We start from the raw sequence: 25,411 nt of genomic DNA on the forward strand, positions 1-25,411 counted from the left end.
ATTTGAGTACCACTGAATGAATACTTCCTGTCTTTGTAACAGGGCCCTCCAGGCGATGTCATCCACCCACTGCCCCTCCAGGCCTCCACCAAGGGCCGCTCGCGCAGAAACATCGACGCTAGCCAGATGATGGACGACGAGGCAGCGGACGCTAACTACAAGGACTATGACGACGGCATGGAGGAGATCTTCGGCTCGCTCAACTCACTCAAGTTGGAGATCGAGCAGATGAAGCACCCGCTGGGCACGCAGGCCAATCCCGCCCGCACCTGCAAAGACTTGCAGCTGTGCCACCCTGACTTCCCTGACGGTTGGTATTTGCTTCTTCGAAACAATCGGCCATGTTCCTCATGTCGCTAACTCGGCACACTCTTGACTCTGCTCGTGCCAATGTACAAGTAAATCTCACACGCCTTCTGACTCTGCACAGGCGAGTACTGGATCGATCCCAACCAGGGCTGCTCTCGGGACTCCTTCAAGGTTTACTGTAACTTCACAGCCGGTGGCGAGAGCTGCATCTTCCCTGACAAGAAGTCTGAAGGGGTGAGTAGGGCTGTTACTAATTTTAGCCTGGGCTTCAACGGAGCGGGTAACGCGACTCCCGTGCGAGCAACTGTACGACTACATAATCAGAGCAGTGATTTTGACACCAAATGGTGTTATTTCCGCTCTGGTACCCATGTTACCAGCCTCCGTTAGAGTACAGGGAGCATCTGTGAACGAGGGGCCGTGGGCGCCTTTACCATTCTAGCAGTCTCCCCTCACTCGTACATTCTCTCGCCTTTCTTCATTTCTCAATAGAACGACATTGAGCCCAAGACAATTTAACTCGTTTTTGCTTCATTACGTAAAGACAAAAGCGGCTGTCAGTCGGGTGGAGGCGCTGCGTGGCGGCCATTTTAATGAGGCCGCTTGCCAAGTGCCCCGCTCCCCCAAACACCCACAAGCAACGCCAACCCAGCAGAGGAGCGGCGCCGGTTTGCTTAAGGCGGGAATAATGAAGAGGAAAAGACACCCAGCGCTGTCAAGACTTTGCGTTATTAGTCGAGAACTTTCTCTACAGCTGGGGATTCTGGTATTTGTACGGCGTACAATTCGCATGGGTGCACCTCTTTGTCTTTTCAGTTTTTCCCCATTTGAGCCTTGTCCAACATTCCTTTTAAGGACGTTCCTTTAATCCACCTCTATCGTCCAGATCCGATCTGATACGTCCTCGCCATCTGTTTCTTGGTCTTCTTTTCTTCCTCTCACTTCCATTTCTCTTTTGAAATGCAGTCTCAAGTTCTCCTCATTACATGTCCAAACCATCTCTGCCCGGTACTTTCTTTGAAACTTGGGGTACCTTCACCAACATCTCATTTCTTATTCTATCTTTTCTGGTCACTCTTGACATGAATCTCAATGTCTTCATTTCCATAACCTTCTTGGCTGGACATCTTTGCCACTCCTTTTAGTCCTACGGGTATCGGTCGATACCTTTCACAAGTTTCCTTCCACAGTGTATAAAATGGTTCGCTTCCCGAAGCATCACTCATTAACGCATTAAGTCTATGATGCCATTTTTAAGACAGAGCCATAGCTTCATCCATATGAGGTCTGCTAGTCTTTAAATAGCAACACGGCAAAGCCCCCAGTGGGCCCTGCTGTCTTCGTTCATCTCTGTGTATGCTGCAGTTTTTACAGCAGCAATTAGCTGCCAACTGCAGTTTGTTCAGACTAAAACAGCACCGCGCCACTCCGGACCATTCCGGCAGGTGCGGAGGACTCCTCATACCCCCCTCAACGGACAAGCATGAAGGGTGAACTCATCATCTCTCCCTCATGGGCAACACTAACCATTTTTTCCTTCCTGTCGATCCGTGCCCCTCCCCCCCAGGCTAGACTCACCTCGTGGTTAAAGGAGAACCCCGGCTCCTGGTTCAGTGAATTCAAACGCGGTAAACTGGTAAGCAGGACTTTCCCGACTCCCTTTCCCTGAATGCCTGTTATATGGTTTTTACAGAGCAAAATGGCAAAATGGCCCAAAGACTCACCAGGCACATGGTATAGTCACTACAAGAGAGGTTCCCTGGTAAGTGGCCCCCCGCCTGCGGCCCAGACTGGACTTGCGTGGGCCCCCAGGCTTTGCATGGTTATGGTACTGCACCTCAAGTACAGTACATTACTCGGAAAAGGGCGAGGCTTTGGAGTGAAATTTCAGGATGAACGAGTCACAATACATATTTCAAGGTTATCGTGAATTTTGGCTCAATCCTGAAATTTCACCTGAAAGTCGAACATCGCCGGCTTTTTACGAGTAGTGTATGTACAACAATTGCGGCGCACACGGCTTGACTGTTATGACGGGAATGGTGACGCATGACTTGGCATGAGACGCATGCTCTTTCAGTTCAACAGCAGAACCGGGACAAATGGACGGCTTTGGTTTTTCGGCTGAACAGGTAAACCAAAGTCTCTGTTTGCTAGTTTCATGCTCGCCAAGCTTCATGCGGGTTACAACAAAAAGCTTGAACTAGAGTCAACCACTAAAGAGGTCATCAAGTCAGTGTTGGTGTGGCTACTGTGGTTCAAGAGATGCATGCGAACGAATGAATGAATAAAAGTGCATGGAGAAGACGTGGAGACAAGAGGATGCTTTGCTCCAATGGCTGCCACTCCGCATGCGCCCAGTAAGTGTGCCGGGAAAGACCAAGCCGTAATGTGGACCTTAATGGATTTCTCATGGTTGGTATACAGATCAGAATCAAGGCTCAAGCTGTCTCTTCATGCTAACGGGATCTGGCTCATTTCACTGCAAAACCTATGCACAAGTGTTCAAATAAAAATATAGATATGTATAGATATTTGCTGCATTGAGAAACAATTAGCATATTTGTTTTGATACATTTTAGCAACATTAGCTCACGTTAATTCTTTCAACAACGACTCGCGCTGTCCCTTTGGGTCGCAGCTCTCCTACGTGGACGCTGAGGGCAACCCGATCGGCGTGGTCCAGATGACCTTCATGCGCCTGCTGAGCGCCGGCGCCCGCCAGAACCTGACGTACAGCTGCCACCAGTCTGTGGCCTGGCACGACCAGGACGGCGACAACTACGACAAGGCCATTCGCTTCCTGGGCTCCAACGACGAGGAGATGTCGTACGACAACAACCCCTACATCCGAGCCGTGGTCGACGGCTGCGCGGTAAGCCGAGGACGGCGCCGTTGATTTTTGGTATGCGTGTACGCGGCTTTAAATATTTTTTTTTTGTGTCTGTCAGCTGAAAAAGGGCTACGACAGGACGGTACTGGAGATCAACACTCCCAAGGTGGAGCAGGTGCCATTTGTGGACATCATGTTCAACGACTTTGGCGGCTCCACGCAGAAGTTCGGTTTCGAAGTGGGCCCTGTCTGCTTCGTCGGCTAAAGACTGAGCAAAAGATGGAGGCAAATTGAAAGAAAAACAAGCGACACTTATTTTTTGTTTCGAGGACAATTCTATTTGTAAAAATAATTTTTTTTTTTGGGTTGTTTTTTTTTTTTTTTCTCCATAAAGCAAAATTCTGAAGGATGAGAGGAAATAACCTTGAAACCTCAGTGTGTTTTCTTCTCCACCACATGCAAGTTTTGAAACCGGATGATCGCACGGTCTCCTGCCACGGACTCCATTTTGGCTCCTCCTACTTTCTGTCACGCTCATTCTTCGCTTTATTGTTGGGAGCTTTGTTTGTGCATAATTGTCCCTTCCTCTTCCTGCCCCCCCCCTTTTTTTTTTTTTTTATAAATATATATAAATATATAAATAATTTTTATGTTTGTAAGTACATTCTGTATATTGATGCTGGTGTTTGTTTTATTGCTCTACTGGCTTCAAATCGTGCATGTGACTCAATTGACTGGGCGGGTACGGCGATGACATCATCATCAACATTGACAAGGGAATTTGACAGATTTAAAAAAACAAAAACTAATGAGGGACAAAAAAAAATTGGGATTCTTGTTTGTATGAATGGAAATAAAAGGAAAGAAGAGCTCAAACGATCTGCAACAAACAAACTCAAAGAAATAAAAATCGGATGACGTCACCCGAAAATCGGAAGAACTTCGGTGCTATTTTTCTCTTCTGTGGTGCTACACTATGTTTTTCCTCGTGGATCTTTTTTGCTGCATTTTTGTACCTTCATTTTTTTTTTTCCTCGCAACACGGCCGTCTGCTTGAATTTCAGGAACGAATCAAAGTGACAAAAAATAATCCAAAGAGCATTTTTTTGTTGTTTGTTGATGTTTGTGACGAAAAAGCATGCCAAAAAAAAAAAGAGAGCTTTAAAGTCAACATTTGGACTGGGGAAAGGTGCTTTTTTTTCTTCTTCTGAAACAGGTTTTTGCACTCTCTTACGCTTATGACCACTAGTATCTTACCACAGAATGTTCTACAGCCCTCCACACTTTCATAGTTTTTCAAACAAATAAAAATGAATCAACAAATATGTGACTTGAACAATTTCTCCAAATGCTTTGCCATTGTTCTGTTCTCTTTTTACAGTTTTTTCTTTTGCTGTTTTTTCAACCTGTATACGGACACAAAAAAAATCTATTTGTTTTTTTTCCTTTTTTTTTTTTTGTTTCCGAAATGTCAATAAATCAAAGTTTACTGTGGCCATCCACTCCTTTGTATGTCTTTTGAAGCATTAAAACTCATCTGTATGCATGAAATGGTTAAGTTTGCTCTCTTGTTGTCGTCACCATTATATATTTATTGTATTATTTAATAAAACAAATAAAAAATATACATCACAAATGTAAGTGTAAACGATGCCATTTCAGTATAAAGAGTTGAGATCTTTTGCCTTGTCTTTGTTGAATCAGTCAGTGAATCTGGACGGCAGATATCGGTCGTAATCGCAGTTTTATCGGAATTGTTTTTTTTCCCGAGCTTCCTGACTGACGGCCAACGACTGACAATGCCGGAGAAGGAGCTAACATTGGATGTTGCTAACCTAGCAACGGTCGATCGTAAATGTGGTTTTTCATTTGAAAAGATGCTAACCTAGCGTAACCTGCTGGTACAAAGAGGTATTACATCAGAAGTTTTGGTGACATGGTCACGGATGGGGGGAAAAAAAGTCACTTGCAGGTACGATGATGAAATTCAGCCATGCCTTAACGAGCCAGGGCCCGACTGCGAGAGCTTTATCACAACGGCGCATCGACGCTGTTCAATCTGGAAGCCCCTTGGAGCGGAAAAGCCCGTTATTAAATTCCAGACGACGTGCAACGCTGCCGATTTGGCCGCTTATCTGATTGGCATGCAAGTGGGTCAGCGGCGGCGGGACCAGACTTCTGATAACCGAGTTTCCTCCGGCTCAAAGCAATTACGCTAGGCGCCGGCTCGAGGGGGAACGCGGCCAAGCCCAAATTCCCTCCTCTTGACCTGTCTAAACGGAACCCACGACACTCTTTAAATGAGGCAGTCTCATTAGAATTTTGATGATGTCTGGAGATCCAGTCTTGCATATATTACACATCATTCAAAAAGTGGAGATTGTGAAAATATGTTGGTCACAAATGCATTTCCTCTCGCATTGTTAGAATCAATGAATCAGGATTGGAAGAGATCCGTAAAAAAAAAAAAAAGAAATGCAACGCTACCATCTTTCCAGTCTAATTAGACGACGGTCGCCGTCAATCAAGATGTCATAAAGTTAAGAATCAACACACAAAGTGACGTATCGCCAAGACGGCCGCTGATTAAACCGTAAATTCTGCGCACGTCTTCAGGTGCGAGCTGTCTTTTTTTTAAATTTTTTTTTATTCCCTATTAAATCATTTCCTGAACAAATAAACAGAAAAAGAGAATTCGGTGCGTGTTATTTGCCGATGCAAATGAGGGCACTAAAATATGATGTATGCACACGTTAGCGCCGAGAGAGGTCTACATAGAAGATGGAGATTACTTTTTTTTGATGTGATGTATATATCGACATGCAAGTTTACTTTAAAAAAAAAAAAAAAACTCCAAAAATACTGGAATTACTTTGACCCCGACAACGTCGGCCCATTCTTGCCCTCTTTGGGCCGGTCTTCGAGTGAGAGGGCGCTCTTGGCTTCAAACGTGCTCGAGGAGGTGCCGGGGAGGGTTACGGGCTCAGGACCATCTGCTTTCCCTTCTGGCCCAGCATCTCATTAAATCAAGGCTACATTCGGCAGCGGCCCTACAAAGCGTCTCCTGTCGAGCGGAACCTCAAAGTGACTTTTGTTAAATATTCCCTTTTTGCCGCTCCAATGCCAAGTCAGCCAAGGATGAGCTACGGCTGCTCTATTTTAAGTCTGCCTTTTTTTGTTTTTCTTCCCTCCTGCTGTCAAGAAGTCTCCGTTGTTTGTAACCCCCGATGACAGCGCAACACAATAGTTCCGATTTTTTTTTTTTTTTGTATGCATGTTAATGATCTCTGCTCCGACTTGGTATGCCACGCGTCAAGCCGACGTCGTTACCTGCCTTGCTGCAGGGGAAACACGGTCGCCTCGGGTGGCGTATTTACACATCAAAAATATCTCGTTCGCTTCCCTCGCCGCCCTCGACGCTTTTGGGCGTCTCCGCTTCCGATTTCTACCATTGTTGCTACTTTTGCAAACATTTTTTCAAAACAAAAAGTCCTAATCTTCGACTGTAAAACTTTCGACGCGGTGAAACGAAAGTTACTCCTGGTTCGTACCTGCGCGACTGAACCGCACCAGGTGTTTTTAGTTTTCCATCAACACCCAAGACCAAAGTCTCGTCGTGTGAAAACAACCCGCGAGACATGCTGACACACGGTCACATGGTCAGCTCACACCGCTCAATTAGTCGCCTCCGGTTGTAACTTGTCGCCGCCGCCGCTTTCTTCCGGCCTCATCATCCGCCGCCTTGACTCAACGCTCCCGCTTTCCCTCCAGAGCCAATTTACTGTCCGTCGCCCCCCCCCGGAGGTTGCCTACTTTCCCCTTTTCTGTCAATTTACCGCAGCTGCGGCTTTACGTTGCATCAGTCGCCGCCGCCGACTGCGGAGAAGAGCGACTGGCCGGCTTCGCGCTAAAGCGAAATAGTGACGCAATTGGTGAAGAACAAACATGCCAAAAAGTTTTGTGGTCGTATATCTGCAAATATAGTTTGCCATCTCTTGGCAATATGCGAGCGGCTAATTTGAGCAAGCGAGTTGTAATTGTGCAATAAATTGTTGACCCTCGGGTTGTTTTGATGAAAGCAAGCCACAAAGTTGTTATTGAGACACCGGGGAACTCTTTCAGACATTTTGTCTCTTTTAAATGAGCACTGGTGGCCATTTTGGTGCAGTGAGGATTTTTTTGTCTTGATCGTTGCTCCTAACTGGCTCACTTGTATGCGGTACTTTTTTTCTTTTTCTTTTTCGGATTCACACAAAAAGCCCGCAGGTGGTCGGGATAAGGGCCACACGCGACGGAGTGAGATATCACGTCGGATTTCCAGCTGCGTTTCGTTCTTGGCGACAGCGCACCTGTGCTGCCGTTGCTCTGTTGCACCCGCCGGAAACGTTAAAAAAAAAAAACGTTGACAGGCTGACAAACGAGCGCAAGTTGGTCCAGTTTGTGATGAGTATATTCCTCATTAAAGCGAAGCATATGCTGTTTTTTTTTTTTTTGGTCACGTCAAAAAAGTGGAACAATGAGATTGCCACGCTTAATTCATCATTTATGGGATAGAATTATCCACCGCGGCTGTGAAAGAGGAAAAGGAAATAGCACTTTAAAAAAAAAAAAAAAAGCAGATCTGTTTAAGGTCAGATGGTTTTCGCAACATTTTTTTCTCACAGGGTTTGTTCGGATCAATTCATTCAAAGAAAAAAAAAAGGGCTCAAGGGTGCTAAGTGAGAAAGCTAGTTGAAATGCAAGAAGCTCTAAAAGGTGAGAGTCTGTCAGCGCTGGCGTTTGCCGCAGTTATATAAAAGATACGCTGGCACGCAAACAAGTGTTGCGGCCCACGCGCCCTTCCTCCCTCCCTCCCGGGCGCTGCATTATTAATGACGTTGCACCGCGCTGATGAAGACCATGCAAATGAGCAGCCCAAAACGCAATGCACTCGGCTGAAGCTCGCTCGCAGTCTACCCGGGGTGGCACAACCGCACTGAATAAATATTTTTGCCAAGTAGTAGCAGCTTCCGCAACACACACGGAGAGCAAAGTTGTAGCGTGGATTTGTTTATGAAGTGCAACTGGAGAGGAGCAAAATCATCTGAAAATAATAAAATAAATAATAATTAAAAAATAATAATATATTAAATAATAATAATATTAGGAATAAAATAACAAAATGGCAGGCTTCTTGGGTCTTTACAGGCATGCCGGTTTAAGATTTTGCAAAAATGACAAATTCCCAAATTACCAAGTGAAACAAGCTACGAGGACTGAATTCCAGGAAGGTGGGATATGTTTTGAGAGGGATCTCACCCCTACCTTGCCTTTTTTGGAAATGGCTTATTTGGCTCAGAATAAGAGGGAGGAGAAGAAAGGGGGTGAATTTGCGGGAAGCCAAACTCGCTAATCATCCTGAATCTCAGCAAGGACAGATGGCGGGATTGCCGAACACCAGAGATTGGAAGAAAAGGCAGGCCGCTTCTTCTTCCCTCGTGGCTGAGCGAGCAAATGTTTTGCGAGGATTAAAGTTTTGTGACTAAACCCCTGACTTGAGCACCAAGCCTAGGGCAAGATGTGTCACCCGTGTCCCCCGACCGCCATCTCAGCTCCAGCGAGCGTCACGTCCAAACGTGTGCGTTGGTATTAGCGTCGGTAAAGCGGACAGACGCCATCGTCACCATCTAATCTCTGTAGTATAATCGAAGAGGCTGTAAGCAAACGCGTCGCAAAACAACGGTTAGCGCTCGCTAGCTGTGTTTGTGTAGCGTGAACGTCACTTGCATGTTAACCGGACCGAGCAAATCCGGTGGCATTTTCTTTGTTGTTTCACCAAGAGCAAATATTTCAAGTCTGTCAGATGACTTCTTTCTGCTCCATGTGTTGTCCTTCCAAAAAACAAAAGCTAATAACATCTGCCAAACGTGGCGGGATTTCATTTCACATAGTTGAATGTCTTTAGATTGTGTTTATTTTTTTAAATTGCTATATGTTTTCATATTGTGCAATATTATAGCGTTATATTTCTTTTTGGGAAGCCGGAACAGATTACAGGCAATTCCATTCATTTCAATGGGGACAACTGATTTGAGATACAAATGTCAAAACATACTTTTTGCGGTTCAATAAAAGACGGAAGACAATGTCCAATGGCGAATGCCATTTCCGAGTCGGGAACTTCGCAGACGTGCGCGGCACAATATGCCCGCTGACATTTGAAAAGGTCGTTTAGAACAAACAAGTCGTCATGTTCGCTGCGGAGGGACGGATGGACGAGGCAATAATGGCCTTCCCGCTCGCCCGCTTTCATATCGCTCATAAATCAGCGGATGGCGCGCCGCCCGTTAACACGGAACTAATCAGGGCCTCGTGGTTCTTCGCTACGAGGCCGCGGCACTAAGTGAGCAAGCGGCGGGGAGGGAGGGAAAAGTGAGGGAGGGGGAAGAAGAGGAGGAGGGTGATGAAAGAGGTTAGTAATGGAAGTACGCCTGAGAGTCGAACAGAAAAATCTGTCAGGGACCTAAATTTAAACCCGCTTCCTCCTTCCTTCCTTCCATTTTTGACTCAGCCATCAGGCCGTCTTTCAGTAAAAATGTGCGCCGCTTCATTCTTCCTCCGGCAGTGCTCACACACAGATGCCACAAAAGAAAGGCAGAAAAAGAGGAACAGCTTACAAGAATCAAGTTATATTTGGGGGAGAAAAAGTATTATTGTCGGCAAAAAATTGTAAACATTTATTCTTACATTTTGTCCTTTTGCAAACACACTCATTTTTAAAAAAAACATCAACTTGATTTTCACAGAATAATACACAGTCCCCAAAAATATATCTAACCAAATAGACAACTTTAGCGCATAAGAATTTTGCCTTTACAGTAAAATATGTACATTACAATATTAGATTTAAAAAAAAATTACATCTAATATATATTGATATTTTTCTTCTCAGTGCGTAACACTCCATTCTAATTGACCTCTACTGATTTTGTAGTCATTCATCTTTGCTGCGCGCGTGCCAGTTGGACCACCCCTCCTTCCCTCTCCTCCTCCATCCCTCCCTCCCTTCTCCCCTCCTTCGCTCCATCGTCAGGCAGCAACTTCCGGCGCCTCGCGCTCGGCCAGTCTCTCCACCGGCACCATCGGCGGCGTGTCAGGGCGGGCTGATGTCAACTTTGTAGCGCCGCCACCTACCGACACCACCCACCGACCCAAATGCTTCTACCCGACGTGTAACACGATAGCGAGGAGGTGGAGGAAGAGGAGAAGGAGGAGGTGCGGTGGAGCCGAGGCGATGCGTCTGCACACGCACCGTTGCTGAGGGAAGGAAGAAGGGGGCTACCGTAAGCTCACGTTTGGCCATCCAGCCATTAAAAACAACACCGGCAAAAGAAGACGCGGGGGAGAAAAACAAGCACAAGGTGAAGGGGGTGGGGGGGGACACCGTCCTCGCACTCGGGAAGGCAAGAGAGATGCAGCCCGCCAGCAGGCTCCTCACGCTGGTCCTCCTCGTCGTCATGGGCACGGAACTCACACAAGTAAGCTCCTTTTTGTCCTCTTTTAAAACGCCATTTTGCATCCTGTCATCCGGCCCTTTAATTAGCTCAAGCGAAAGGATCGAAACGTGTTGAATGAAATTATGTGTGCCGACTCGATAGCGGTACTCATCGTCTCGAGGGGGGAAAAAAAAATCTCATTATTATTGTTTATTGCAATCCAATGAGTGTTCCAGAAAGAACTGTGTCCCCTCCTGGAGGTGTTGTGAGCATGCTCAGTGAGTCCATTAACGTGTAAACACCATCGGTGCCCGCTAATAAAAAAAAATGCTGACTTCCTGTGATCTCAAAAGGTAAACACTTCATCAAGGTGGGCGTCGACAAGTCGCGATAGGAGAGCAGTGGTTTTGCCAAGTGATGACATAGTATCCTTCCAATAATCGCTGAGAATCACGGATTTAGTTGCGATACGACAATCAAAGCATACTTTTGTAGGGTTTACATTGCTAGTTTTTCTTTGAACGCACTTTTATAAATCAAAGGAAATTTTGTATAAACAGGGTACCGATGCCTCGCTGTGTTTACGGTCAACAAATCAGTTTTTTAAAATTATCAAACGTAGCATCTCACAATATCTAAATTGGTAATCAACGATGTGTATCATAAAATAAAACGCTTAGTAGATTGAAGAGAAGTGACATTCAATATTCTTCCGCAAAACCCTTTTCTTCTTGTATCAAATTGAAATAATGTCGAACTAAGCGGTGCGCCGCCATCTTGCGCTTGACAGTGGAATGAAGTTTTATTTGTGCCATATTTTGGCAATCATAGCTAATCACCGTATCATATCGTTCTGATATCAAAACAAAGTTTTGCCAACGATGATCTCACGCGATAATGTCACATTCCAAGTTCCTCCTCCACAGTCATAACTGGCGAGGTGCCCTTGAGCAAGGCATCGTCGCCGCCAACTCAGCTCAATTGAGGCGGACAGCACTCTTGGCGCCCATCTTGTCACATTCTTTTAATTCTTCAACAGAACCGGAAGCCTTACATTCTCGCAAAGCTAAGCGCCGAAAAATACGTTTGTGTTTTCTTCCTTTTTAGAGGCGCAACAGTGATGTCGCAATAGTTGCAAGGAAAACATTCCAACCGATGAATATATCAAAACAAATGGCAGATCATCTCCCGCCAAGACAAGCGGCGCAATAAAAGCGTGATAAAAAGAGCGTTGGCGTGGTGATAGCACACTTAAACGCGGCTGCTTATGAAGGCGTTCAAATGGGAATGGATGATGAAAAAAAATCGATATACTGGAAAATATCAGCTTCATAGTTCAATGGATGCTGTTGTTAATTAGCGATTCTAAATTTGGAAACTTCAGTCCATATGACATCATTAAAATGAGGCTTACCATTAGTTTGGAAAATAAGGAGGTACAGTGAAAGCACCTTGACAAATATACGGTAGACGTCGTCCATTGATTACCGATAATTTGTATGACACGTACAGTATTTTGCTGAATTTTGCAAATGGCAAAATGTTCCAGCAGCAGAGATGCTGACATGATCGAACAATGGAACAATTTGCAGTGAGGGGCGGATGCCATCAGTCAAATGGGGAGGGGGGGGGAACCTACATTTCACTCATAGTTTATTCGGGTCATTGTTCGGGTCAGGGCTAAATGGAGTGTCAGCTGACTGACGGTAAATCGATAGGAGGAGGCGCTGCCAAGGGAGTGCTGGCCATTAACAATTTAGTTTGGAACCATATCAAAGATTATCTTGTTTACAATTGTTTTAAAAAAATTTCTTCAAAAAATACTAACTGGAGTTCAGTGTCGTGAAAGGTTGACAACCCCAAACTATCGTTTTAAAAACGATGTGAATTGAAGCTCGAGGTGTTATGATGTGAGTGGCAGTCAGTGGGAGTTGCATTATCGTCGTGCACTTGTGGGCCAGAAGCAAGTGTGTGCGTGTGTCAGTGTCGTCATGGCAACTGCTCCTCACTGTAATGCACCACGGGCGATGATGTTACTTTTTTAAAATCGCGCCTCGTGTCTGAGGAACTTTGAATGCTCATTTGTCAGACTCCGAGCATGAAAAATGGATTCGCGGCGAGGATTTTAATTGCTTGTGCTCACAGCGCCGCAGTAAAAACTACTCTCCGGCCACACGCGGTGACTGACCTCTGCTGATGCGTCACATCCTAACGCAAAGGTCACACAGGAGGCGAGATGCGTCAATGTGGCCAGAGCACATCTGGCCCAGGTTTTACCTGGAAAATGCATTACGGGCGCCATTCTACGGAAACGCTGCGGCTATTCCGGGGGTCTCATACATGATGCATCGCTGCCATTTTCACGGACTTATTTCACATGGCTGAACTTGGATTTAAAACAGGGCTTGCATATGATCCAGCCCACCACACGTTAGCAGAAATTCTATTCTGCTCTAAGACCAGGTAACTGGGAGACACAGGTTAAATGTGTCTTCTGCCATCTAGTGGAAGGGCATGTCATTGTTCTGCCCGTCACTATATGCCAGCGACATACGAGTTGTCGTAAACGTGCACATGAGACTCTAAATTGTCCGTAAGTGTGAATGAGAGTGTGAACAACTGACTGGGAACCAGTCCAGAGTGCACCCCGTCTCTTGTCTACAGTCAACTGGGACAGGCGCCAGTTCCCTTCGGATGAACCTGCAGTCGTTGAATACCCGCAGTTCCTTGTTTGGCATCCAGATGGCGCCAGAGCCCAAGGCAATAAAAGCTCAACCTTCATTAGGGCTTGAAAGCATCTCGGCCCCTATTAGAGAACCTCGATGACAAGCTGGGAGTTTATTCAGAGGTGGAGTGGAGGGTGGAGGCAGGGTTGCCACAGCAACCGTGAGCATCCCCTCGTCTGATTAATCCCTCATTGTCATCCCGGGCTCAGGGGGGGTCGAGCCACAACGGGCAGATCAAACTGCAATCGCAGATTTTTCCATGAGCCTGGCTGACATCATTGCGTCTGGAGATGGATGCATAGTAGCTCACCCCTCCTCTCTCCCACCTCCCTCCCTCTTCACTCTCATCCACTCGGAGCGTGCAGCCTCTTAATGACGGCGGGAGGGAGGCGGGTTGTGGGCGTGAAGCAAATAGTAAAGAGGCGCAATCAGAGAGGGGGACCAGTGCACGGGAGAAAGCCGAGCCGCATACAGGTTCCTGCGCCTGTCCTTTCCCGCTGGACCAAGTTACGTCGGAAGAAGAAAATGTGCAAGAAACGAGGAACCGAGCCGGAGACCCGGTGTGAAGCGGCGAGCGAAACCGGGCTACGCGACCCACGTCCGAAACAAATCTTCCCCGGAGTGGTTAGGATGAAGACGGCGTGAGTGGAGGCGCACTTTCGGCAGGGCGGTGGGTGGGGGAAGAAGATGTCGGTGCCCCTGCTCAAGATCGGCGTGGTGCTGAGCACCATGGCCATGATCACCAACTGGATGTCGCAGACGCTGCCCTCGCTGGTGGGGCTCAACACCACCAAGCTGACGGCGGCGCAGGGCGGCTACCCGGACCGGAGCACCGGAGTAAGTGTGCCACTATTTATTTTGTCCTTTGACCACCGACAAAAATCTCTTCATTTGACTTGAGATTCCAAAAGCGAGAGTTTAAACCCATCAAATATCTGAAGACCGCATTTCTAGTGTTCGCTTTACTCACTCCGAGCAACTCACGGATCTGTCTCATCTGCATCTTCCGTCCGCTGAGGAGCATGTGGCAAAACGGGAGGTTTACATATAAGGCAAGAGATCCTGTCCCAGGTTTAGCACCCCGAAGCATCTCTCCCCAGAGCGATTCATCTACAAAGTGACGAGGGTATGACGCACGGGGGTTTAACCCCATCAGATACGTAAAGAGCCGGTCAGACCTAAGTGGGGTGTTTGAAAACCTAAGGATCGAACCATCTTCATGTCCAGTTAGTCTCTTCTACCAACTGACAAGACAATTCAGGGGTAAAACCAATTAAATATCAATGAAACCTCAAGGCGGTCAACGGTCCTGATCATAGGCACCGCGCTTGTCCGTCTGGGCACATAGTCTTTGATTCATCCAGGACAAAAAGGATGGTGCGATCGGTTTCAAGTTCGGTCCACTGCTTGATTTGATAAAAACGGCCAAAGCAGGTGTTGGGTTTCTTCCAGAGGAGATCTTCTTTGTCAGGAGTGCAGCAGAGCGGCAGCAGCCTTTTTCCAATTTGTTCGCAGCTTCCTCCCACTGATGGAATCAGTGGGTGCAAGCGGGATTTGCGGGGTGATTAATGTTTTTTCCACTTGCTCGGTTCAGTCGGTCGTCAGAAAATTCTCTCCAGCGAATGAATGATTCCAGTCCACTCCGAAACGATTGATTTTGTTTGCCGGATCCGCCAAGATTCGGGACCGTGGCCTTCTTCTTTTTGCTCCCATCGGTCTTGCAACGATTCTGTGATACGCTGACATCTGCCTCAATTCTCATGAATCTCCATGGAAAGTTTCCAATCTGGAATCTTTCCAAAACTGCCCACCACCATCGCAACTCAACCACCGTCTGCCCTTCAGGTGCTGCCGGCAAACCCGGAGGAGTCGTGGCAGGTTTACAGTTCGGGCCAGGACGGCGATGGTAGGTGCGTCTGCACCGTGGTAGCACCCCAACAGTCCATGTGCTCCAGGGACGCTCGCACTAAACAACTGAGGCAGCTACTGGAGAAGGTAGTCCCATTCTTAAGATGGCCTCAAAAACAAAAGGAAACATTTCACACCATTTTGCACGCAGGTCCAGAACATGACCCAGTCCATCCAGGTTCTGGACCAAAGAACCCAGAGGGAGCTCTTATACGTGGAGAAGATGGAGGTGCAGCTCCGCGGCCTGCAGACCAAGTTCAGGCAGGTGGAGGAGAACCACATGCAGAACATCGCCAAGCAATACAAGGTGAGAGAAATTCCACAACATCACGGCCATCACGCCAATCCCACATTTCAAAAGTTTGGGGTCACTCTCCGTGTCCCACCTGCATGTTTCACGTCATAACCACGACCCATCGAGTGCATGGCGTTGGCGTTTTTTTTCCTGTTCCAAATGAAATCTTTGCGCGTTTTGTTTGTTGTTGTGTCTGCTAGCGAGGTTAGCAAGCCACTACCAACAGCCTGTCGTTTTCTTGCTTGCAGGGCTAACTTTAAGACATGACATAAAGAGAAAGAGAGAAACAGAAAGAGCCACAGGGAAGAAGAGGCAGGTCAAAATCCAGATTTTTTCTCCCCTTCCCCATTAACCCAAGTGAGAGCGTTTTTGGGGCGGTTCAATTAGCAGCGATTACAAAGGCAGTCAAGCCCCGCCCCCCACACCACTGATCTCTTCCTGCATGTTACTTATTGCTGTTTTTTTCCCCTCCCTCTCTACTTTGATTCCCAAATGTAATTGATAAAACTTCTCTCATTGTTGTTATTTCATTCTACTTGCTTTGGAGCTTTTTGTCTATGCATATTTGGTTACTCGACAAATCTACACAAATTAATTTAAAAAAAAAAAGAAAAAAAAACATCTCGACGTAAAATTCCAGTTGTGTGTGACATGTTAAAGAAAAAAAAAGAAAAAAGAAAAGCATGTAATCCTTACTACAATGTTGCATTTTAAAAAGACTATGACCAATAAAGAGCTTTCCCAATTGTTGCTGGTGTACCGAGGGCTTGCTTTTTGTATTCTATTTTTGTTTGTTTGAAGCGGCTGGTCACCGCCGGGACGGAGCCTCGACAGCAAAAAAAAAAATTTGCGGGTTTGTGCACATACACACACACTTCCACGTACACTCAAATGCACAATCACCACACACAAGGGGTCTTGGTGGTAGGTTAGCGTTAGCGTAGCCAGGAAAAGACAGTTTTTTTTTTTTTTCTTTCGCGGACGCTTGGGTGGGTGACGGGCTTGGTTTTGCGACGCGCCTGACACTCAACCGAGCTTATTCTAATCCTTTCAGGCCATAAAGGCGAAAATGGAGGAGCTTAGGCCGTTGATACCGGTGTTGGTGGAGTACAAGGCCGATGCCAAATTGGTATTGCAGTTTAAGGAGGAGGTCCAGAATCTGACGTCAGTGCTAAGCGGGCTGCAGGAGGAGATGGGGGCCTATGACTACGAGGATCTCCACAGCCGAGTGTCAAATCTCGAGGAGAGGCTGCGAGCGTGCATGCAAAAATTGGGTAGGCCGCAGACGCAGACACGTGCACGCACACACCTGCAAGCACCGTACTGGCACGCCGAAAAGATACTCAGGCACATTCACATTATGTAAAAAACACACTCCAGGCTACATTTCAAGATTTTTTTTTAGGAGTAGAGCTGCAACTCACGATTATTTCAGTAATCGATGAATCTGTCGATTATTTTTCAATTTATTAAATTCAAAATCATTTTACAATCTGTTTAATCAAACACAGGACATTATTTCAAAGTCAATGCAGAAATTCCACAAATAAAGTGATTTTTTTTTCTGGTTTGGCCCTAACATGTTAGAAAATGAGCAAAAACCTTCATGATTGTTTTTCAAAGTAAAAGCAGATGTTGGCAAATATCCCGTTTCGATTCAAGAGTGAAGACAGAGCGTTTGCCGTCATCTTTCGTGACATCATTTCTCTAGAACGGTTTTGCACAATGATCATAATTTAATGGCTAAAGCACAAAGGATGCTATTTCAAGTGGACCGTACCATTTGGCTGTTTTGCTTTTCCGGCTCAACGACAGCGTCTCAAAAGCAACGACTGAGGAAATCATCTGAGAAAAAACATGAAGGCGTCGCGGCGATGATCAATGTCTCGCCGACTCGCCAAGTTCCTTTTGCTTTCCAGCCCGTGGCCAATGGCTTCACACCTCTGTCGCGAGTCTCGGCGCTAATGGATGCACACCCACACTCGATTGAATAAGACGGCAGCAACGCGGACACGCTGCAAATCGCGGGTAGATTGTGTCCCCGTATTTTGATGATTACGTTCTACACTTTTGATCTCCGCCGCACGGTCTGAGACAATTCCGACAACGAGCTAACGACCCTGCTCAACGTTAGCCGTGTTTGCAACTTGCGATTTGCTTGAAAGTTGAAGGTCAAGCCTTGAGACTGGCGCGACTTGTTGCCTGCCACCTCTGGGCCGGAGCCAGCCCAGTTGATGCTTGCAGCGCAGTTTCTGCACGAGCGCAAGACAAGAGGAGATAAAAGACGAGGTCACCCAGCCAGGGACGGCAGAATCCAGGCCCGCCGGCACTTTCATGTTAGCACAAAAGGCGTAGCGGTGCCCCCTGTTGCTGGGATTTCGCTCATGAAGGTCAATAAGCTGCATGAGCGTCAGCAGAACAGAAATGGGAGGGAGGGAAGAAAGGGGGGACTGCAAAGGGGCGAGGGGGTCCAGTTCAAGTTCAAGCCGCAGTGAAGGGTCCCCCACAATCTTTAAATGTGCTTCAAATATCGGACAAAAGGGTGATTTCATTTGTGAAGGAGTTCACAGTCCCAAGAGAAGAACTTATGGCGAGTCATTAAATGTTATCGCCATGCCCCACCCACCCAGCTACTCAGGACATATGTAAAACTGGCTTGAGGGCTTTAAGAAAGAATGATTTCCGACATTTCCTCAGCGACTGCAACAAAGGAAAAGTAGATTCTGTCCTTCAAGCTTTGCTGTGTACTGAAAGAGTCCTGCGGCGCAGGCGAGGCGGGCAGGAAATAAGGGGCGGGGCGCAATGAACATCGATCAAGCGGACGCGCCAGCTCGCCGGGCAATAATCAAATCGATAAATCACCCGCCGTCACGTCCCGACGGTGCGAGCGCTTGAGGCTAAAGCTCAATGTTGACGAATGAGGCGGGAAGTTCATACGGGTGCACCGAACACCTGCGAGATGGGACCGACTTACAGATTGACTATTAATAATGTTTATTCAATGAGGCCACCAAAATGGACTACTTGGGCTCTACCTAGCAATGTTTTTTTTTTTTACTGCGTTGCCGCCACTTCCCGTCTGCTTTGACCTCCGTACATTCAGGCCACCGGGGGGATTAGACCGTCCAGACTTTAAAATAAATATTTGCACAAATGGAGGATTTGCTTCGCATGCAGAGTAGGAAAGCAGCAGCTGAATTATTTTAAGATGGAGGCAGGATGGGAGCACATATATGAATGATTAAATAGAGCATAGATCGTAATCCTTCTGAGGATTACCGAAGAGAATCATTGCCAAATACTACGTACGACAACTGTAGTGCATTACCTTTGAAATGAATCCATTTTCAATTCATGCTAATTGTTTTGACAAGGAAACTCAAAAACAGACATGTGAACACTAAACATTTTGGATTTGAAGATGCCAGAGGAAAATATTTGGAGCACTTCACAGCAGGGGATTTTTTTTTTTTTTTTAGGAGGCTTAAAAGGAGTTTGCGGCTAATTTGTGCAGAAGGGGCTCACGGCAAGCCGAAAGAGGGCCATCGTGACTTGCTCTTTAAACGAACCTCGCCCGATGGCTCATTAGGAACTACCTCATTCAAAACGCCTAATTGACATTTGCCTGAGTGAAACGGCGTCCGAAGGAACGGACGCTTAACAGCAAGCGTTTTATACCCTGCCGCTAATCCGTTCTCGGCCATCGTCGCGAGGAACTTCAATCATCGCCAATTAAAACCGGAGCGGGTACAGAAAGTAGACGCGGCAGCTCTTGGTGTGTGAGCGGAATAACAACAATTATCTATTGACCGTTACAAAGACGGAGGGGAGAGGCCAGATGGACGCCGCTTCCCTCTTCCTTCAGGCAAACTCATTTGGATGTCAAGCAAATGAAATCGGGGCCTAATGAATTGGACGTTTAAGACAAAGCGGCCCCCGAATGGCTTTTGGCTCCCCTTTTCTTAACTCTTGTCCTCTGCAGCGTGCGGCAAACTGACGGGCATCAGCGACCCCATCACCATCAAGACGTCCGGGTCCAGGTTCGGCTCCTGGATGACGGATCCCCTGGCGCCTGAAGGAGACACGCGGGTATGCGAAAACTGAAGTGGTCTTGATGAACTTATGTCACGTTTAACATCTAGCGTTGTTGCCCTCGGTTGTTTTACGAGCGAATCGTTTGATTTAATGACTTTGGTTGGAATGGGGCCCAAAAGTGCCCAGATGATGCTACGCTGTTAAAAACACCACAACAAGAAAAAAGAAAAGAAAAGAATAATGTGACGGCAAACCCATTTTCGCTCTGCAATGACAAAACGCAAAAGATAAATCTTTGCGAGTTTCACCAGACAGCAGCCGAGCGGACGAGCAAAGGTGACGAGCGGGAAGTAAACACATTTTATCGGCGGCGCTTTATTGGGCCTCGCAATCAGCGACCCAACTTTCAATGTCACGGCATCCGCCGCCATGTAAATGGCTTCCTGGAGGCTGCTTCAACTTGCAAATTGCTGACCTAAGGTTATATTTAGCACACCACCAAGGCTACCTGGAAAACGAATACATAATAAGCAGATCGCGTGAAAGATCTCAGCACATTTGATCTGATGTGTTATTTATGCACACTCTATTCTGGATTGTTTGATGCTGGCAGAGATCTCCAACAAACCGGTAGTCGTAATTAATAACCAGCTGTGTAAAATGATCCAGAATTATTTTCCTGATTACCGCAATGCATTTCTGTTACGGACTGGTGATTTTTCTATTAGCGTGTCGGAATGATGTAGGGTGGAGCGACTTGGTGAAAAGCCGCCGCTGCCAACCGCAAAAACTGTCGACATCGATCCGTCTCCTTAAATTAGCGCTGACGAGCGAGCACGCCGCCAAAATCCGGCGGCGGTGCCGAGGAAAAGGTCAGCGTTGTGACTGCAGATAACGCAGTTTGGAAGGTGAAATCATTTGGAGGTTGCGCAATCTATGATTTGGCCAGTAACCATCAATCTGCCGCTCGCTTCGGCCAGACCCCGTTTTGCTGATCGATAAATGGATATTGGGAGGGAGGAATGTCAATTCTCTGCTGGTGGTTAAAGCTGTTAGCCTCCTGCAGTCCCAGTTAGGGAAAGACTTTTTCATGCAATTGCCTTTAACAACAATCGTAACAATCTACGAATTAAGTCAGCGGTGCGCTTTGTTTTGGTTCAATTAGCCAGACTAGCATTTGCAGTCTGAGGGGGTGAACAGTGTCCTCACAAGTCTCCACATTAAAAGTCTCAAGTACCCCAAGGTCACGACGATTCTTGTCTCGCAGCACAAGGCAAAATTAAAAAAGTATAAATCAAGCACACTACAACTTATAACTTGAAAAACATGAATATTGGGACACTTGTAAATCAAGATACAACTTGAGATAGCTAGCTCGCTAGATACTTTATGATTAGAAAATAATTCTTTATGGCCATTTTATATCCGCAAGCTCAGATTGAAGATCTAGCTGTGAATCCCTCGTGACCTTAATTCCCGTGTGTTTGCTGTAATTCTCAGGTCTGGTACATGGACGGTTACCACAACAACCGCTTTGTGCGAGAGTACAAGTCCCTGCAGGACTTCATGACAACAGACAACTTCACCTCGCACCGACTTCCCCACCCGTGGTCCGGAACGGGCCAGGTGGTCTACAACGGCTCCATCTACTTCAACAAGTTCCAGAGCCACGTCATCATCAAGTTTGACTTCCGCACGTCGGCCATCAGCAAGTCCCGGCAACTGGACTACGCCGGCTTCAACAACGCCTACCACTACGCCTGGGGCGGCCACTCCGACATCGACCTGATGGTGGACGAGGGCGGACTGTGGGCCGTCTACGCCACCAACCAGAACGCCGGCAACATCGTTATCAGCAAGCTGAACCCCAACACGTTGCAGATCGTCAAGAGCTGGACCACCAACCACCCCAAGCGGAGCGCCGGCGAGTCCTTCATGATCTGCGGCACGCTCTACGTCACCAACGGCTACTCGGGAGGCACCAAGGTCTACTACGCCTTCTCCACCAACTCCTCCACGTACGAGTACATGGACATCGCCTTCCAGAACAAGTACTCGCACATCTCCATGCTGGATTACAACCCGCGGGACCGCGCCCTCTACGCTTGGAACAACGGCCACCAGGTGCTTTACAACGTCACGCTGTTCCACGTCATCCGCTCGGAGGAACTGTAGTCGCGCTACGACGCCGAGATTAGATCTGCGAAAGACTGAATGTACACGTAGAGACTTTGAGGAGCGAGGGGGAAAAAAAAATATATCAAAATATCAGATCATTAGATTTAACAAAAACAATATGAAGAATTTTGTATGTTTAAAAAAAAAAAAAAAAAGATTGTACTATGACTATCCTAGTTAGGCAATAGTTGACGTTATTTTCTAGTTGCCATCCTTTGGAATGAAATACTTTGATTGTTTACCGCGTAGAGAATGATTGTAAAAGTAGACTCCATCTATATCGATCTATATATGTACTCTATATCAGATTTAAAATAATACAAGAGACAGATGCCAAAAAAAAACATGCCTTTTTTTATGTCATTGACTCACATTCATTCCAATGGCTGATTATTCTGCAGTAATCAAACAGTCCTGAAACAAAGACTATACTTGCTAAGCCAAAAAAATATATAAATACAAATAAATCAAAGCAAATAAAATAAATAATTTAAATAAATCAACGCAAACAGTTGGGTTTGCAATGGACAGACTCCTCCAAGGACTCGACAGTACATCGTGTGGTATCGTTTTCATCGAGTATCGTAGCAAATAAAGTCCGCCGAGGACAGCAACAATAATGACCGAAGGCCCCGACTGTTGCTGGGCTCTCTCGCCGAAGCTCATTTAACTCGTGTCGGTGACTACAATTTGTGCAAAAAAAAAAAAACGCTTTCTTTGCATGAGTGTTTTCTACTGCTACTGAATGTCTTTTGCCCTAGCTATAAAAAATAAAAATAAAAAAGTAACACGGGGGGGAGGTTCGCTTGGGGAATTTTGATATCTTTAGCTGCTTCTTTGTAATTATTTATAGCTTTGTTTGATTTTTCACTTCTGTTCTCGTCTTTGTACCACCGTAACCGTCGGCGCCATAGCTTCCCTTTTATTTCCGAATGCATGGAAGGAATCAGAAGAAGGTAAAAAAAAAAAAAAAAAATGACTGAAAGGTTGTCATCCAGAATTCAGCTCATGCACTCGTGGTTGAAATTTCTTTCTTTACGTTGAGTGTCACGTGGCCGCTTGTGAAGAACCGTATTGTTTTCAATGTAATCTCCCTGGACAAAAAAAACAAAACGAAAAAAAAACGGCATTTCTTTTTCCGCTGTACTGGATGTGTTGTATCTGAGATGAGATAGAAAATGATTTGTGTCAATAAAAAAGGAACTACAGTGTTTAGATTGTCATGTTAAAAAAAAAAAAATAGCTTGGTTAAAGCTTTGCGGACCATATTCGCTCAAAGCCTCCGTTTACCTTTGATGTACCAACGGGATTGATTGTGAGCACTCATGGAATAAGCCCCTAACCCATTTCCTGCCATCAACCCCCCCTTCTGTGTCAACTTTGATGTCCTTTTCGTTGGCGCGCCGCCTTTCCTCCATTTTGCTCAAATTCACTGGGTTTGGCTCGCCCCCACCTCCACCGTCCAACCATCAGCCTGTCAATCTCTTACCCCATTCTCTGCTAAACGACCCCGTGTCCCCCCACCTTCAACGCCTTTTCGTCCTGTGATGTTTCAATCGATGAATAAATGATTGCTTCTATTTTCTCCGGGAGTGCTCGGCCAACACAAGCCGCTTTGCTCCTGCCGAATGCGCCACGGATGATAACGTGGGGGGGTGGGGGGGATGTCAGCGGGCCGATCTGCCGACGCACACGACTGAATGAGCTGTCACTCATCAGCTGACTCCATTTGCATTTCATTTTTTCCTTTTCAGCTGTGATTGGCGCCTCAGGCCTGTTTCCTCTACCTGATAGTTGCATTTCATTTCATCACGTCGTTGCGCCGACTTGACGGGCACAAACACGGATGGCTTCTGTGGGGCTAATTAGCGGCTAAAATAACACAGCAACAAGCTTTGACCTTGCTCGGGCCCGACAAAAAGGAGCTCGATTTCCCCAAGGACAAAAGCACTTATCAGTAATAGAAAGCCACCGAGCCAATAACGGGCTTGCTCAGATGTCGCGTAGTGCTACAAAATGGACGCCCACGTGTCACTGTGTACATTTCCGCAGACATTGGGGGGCACCTCTAAAGCTAACTTGTTTTGGAAATTGCGCGACGGGTCCTTCCATTCAATTTTGGATTCCAAACCACTGCGGGAAATTATCCAATGTCGTTCATTTAAATAACTATGCAGTTATGGGTTTTGTTTTTTGCATTTCTTTTGCTAACAACCGGCCAACCTTGAAAACGTCGCACTAAAATTCCCAGCGATTTTCAAGGAACTGATTGAATTTAACAATTTTAATTTTAATTGAATTAATAAAATGCATTGAATTGATTTTATTTTGTTTATGTTAGACTGCAAAGCTCCCCGGTGAGCTAGTTCCGACCTCGCCGGCAGCCTTGAAATGCGGCAAGGCTAGCGATGACATCGGGAGAATGGCATCTTGTTATGTAAATGATAACCTTAAGTTGAATCAAATTTCAACAGAGGGAACGTCTGACAATTTTGCATCGCAAATATTTCCCAGCAGGCTTCATCGCGCTACACGTTTTCATTGTAGCTGTCAGCACAGGTCTGTCTAGTCTGAAATTATTACAAGGCCTTTGCAGCGTGAAATAACAGTTGATAATAAATCAATACAAGCTTTGGCAAAAAAATAAAAGTGTAGGAGGGGGGGGGGGGGGGGGGGGGGGCGAACGATACAAGTGGGAGACGGTTTGTTTTAATGATGCACCGTAAAACGTCTCAAAAGATTCCGACGGGGCCGAAGCGTTCAGTTGGCGATACAAACTCACTCAACGTGCTAATTACTAGCTTTAATGAGCCGCTTCATGTATGTTTTTGTAAAACGTGCTCGACGCGAGTATAAACGTGATTAAGGTACGGCATACATAAAATAGCCAAATCGCCGACTTTTTACAAGCCGTGTCAATCCAGCCTATTAGTCTTGTAGGAAATCACAAAGGGTGTCCTTTTAAAGGCCTACGGGTCACCTCATTAGCTTCCGGAGAATTATGCAGCGCAATTAGGGAACGAGGGATCCCGACACCCGTCACTGCCGTGACAAGCTGTGGGAACATGTGGCGGGGAAAAAAAAAAAAAAGCAGGCAAGGAGAGGAAGGTGAGGCAGTCCGGGATGAACGCGCCAGATGGTGTTCATTGATTATTCATCGCCTGTGATGGATGTCACTGTCAGAGCCGCACGCCGCTCTCAGTTTCGGTGCACCCGAGGGTCGGGAAGCGAGGGGGGGGTCAGGGTAAGGCGCTCTACCCGGGGATTGTTCAATCGCGGCATGTCCCGAATTGTGTATTTACACTCATGTATGTGGACAGATCAAAGGGATTTAGGGCTGGAATGTTACATTGCGGCGGGATTAACGGAAGGCCCCCACGCTGATTGGTTTGCGGGCTTCTGTGCTTGCCAAGGTGGGGGGAAGGGAGGAGGGGGGGGGGGGGGCGTCTCATTCCAAGTGCACATTCAAAAGCATGGGGCCTTGTTGAGCAGTCACGCACGAGCTGGCCGTTTTGTCACAAAGTGCGCTGTTGCGTTTGACAAGAGTTGGCGATTGACATGTCACTTCCAATTTGCATCGGCGATGAAAGCGGCGGGCGGGGCGGGGCGGGGACGGACGGCGTAACATCTTTTTGCAAGGCTCGCATCGTGC

General features: G+C 46.6%; 3 protein-coding genes across 11 annotated transcripts in view; 2 read left to right on the forward strand and 1 right to left on the reverse strand.

Moving 5' to 3' along the window:
- Positions 1 to 4,693, forward strand: part of col5a1 (procollagen, type V, alpha 1) — a 37,238-nt gene extending 32,545 nt beyond the window's left edge. Inside the window, exons 63-67 of one of the 2 annotated variants that reach the window (XM_049737277.2) lie at positions 43 to 310; positions 431 to 543; positions 1,877 to 1,945; positions 2,951 to 3,184; positions 3,261 to 4,693. In XM_049737277.2, the coding sequence (XP_049593234.1) occupies positions 43 to 310; positions 431 to 543; positions 1,877 to 1,945; positions 2,951 to 3,184; positions 3,261 to 3,407 (831 nt within the window). In that variant the 3' untranslated portion in view covers positions 3,408 to 4,693. Of the gene's footprint in view, positions 1 to 42; positions 311 to 430; positions 544 to 1,876; positions 1,946 to 2,002; positions 2,072 to 2,950; positions 3,185 to 3,260 lie in introns of both variants that reach the window. The other variant, XM_049737279.2, reaches the window with a different exon arrangement.
- The window catches only part of LOC125979306 (uncharacterized), an 89,367-nt gene that overhangs the window by 41,280 nt on the left and 22,676 nt on the right, over positions 1 to 25,411 (reverse strand). The window lies entirely within an intron of this gene.
- Positions 10,201 to 22,970, forward strand: olfm1b (olfactomedin 1b). Of its 2 annotated transcripts, none has more exons than XM_049737368.2 (6): positions 10,201 to 10,659; positions 15,189 to 15,338; positions 15,403 to 15,558; positions 16,601 to 16,820; positions 19,529 to 19,635; positions 21,082 to 22,970. In XM_049737368.2, the coding sequence occupies exons 1-6, from the start codon at positions 10,594 to 10,596 to the stop codon at positions 21,754 to 21,756; spliced, it is 1,374 nt and encodes a 457-aa protein (XP_049593325.1). In that variant the 5' UTR covers positions 10,201 to 10,593; the 3' UTR covers positions 21,757 to 22,970. The 2 variants fall into 2 exon arrangements, with proteins under 2 accessions (XP_049593325.1, XP_049593324.1); XM_049737367.2 differs by lacking the exon at positions 10,201 to 10,659 and adding an exon at positions 13,743 to 14,180.

This window comes from Syngnathus scovelli, chromosome 13, assembly GCF_024217435.2.
Source record: "Syngnathus scovelli strain Florida chromosome 13, RoL_Ssco_1.2, whole genome shotgun sequence".
In the NCBI taxonomy this organism is placed as follows: Eukaryota; Metazoa; Chordata; class Actinopteri; order Syngnathiformes; family Syngnathidae; genus Syngnathus; species Syngnathus scovelli.

Bases quoted from the DNA above. Each gene is read 5' to 3' on its own strand.
- olfm1b (XM_049737367.2), top strand. From the start codon at position 14,031: ATGTCGGTGCCCCTGCTCAAGATCGGCGTGGTGCTGAGCACCATGGCC. The intron at 15,339-15,402 runs GTAGTCCCATTC...TTTTGCACGCAG, and splicing joins TGAGGCAGCTACTGGAGAAG to GTCCAGAACATGACCCAGTC. The intron at 19,636-21,081 runs GTATGCGAAAAC...TGTAATTCTCAG, and splicing joins CGCCTGAAGGAGACACGCGG to GTCTGGTACATGGACGGTTA.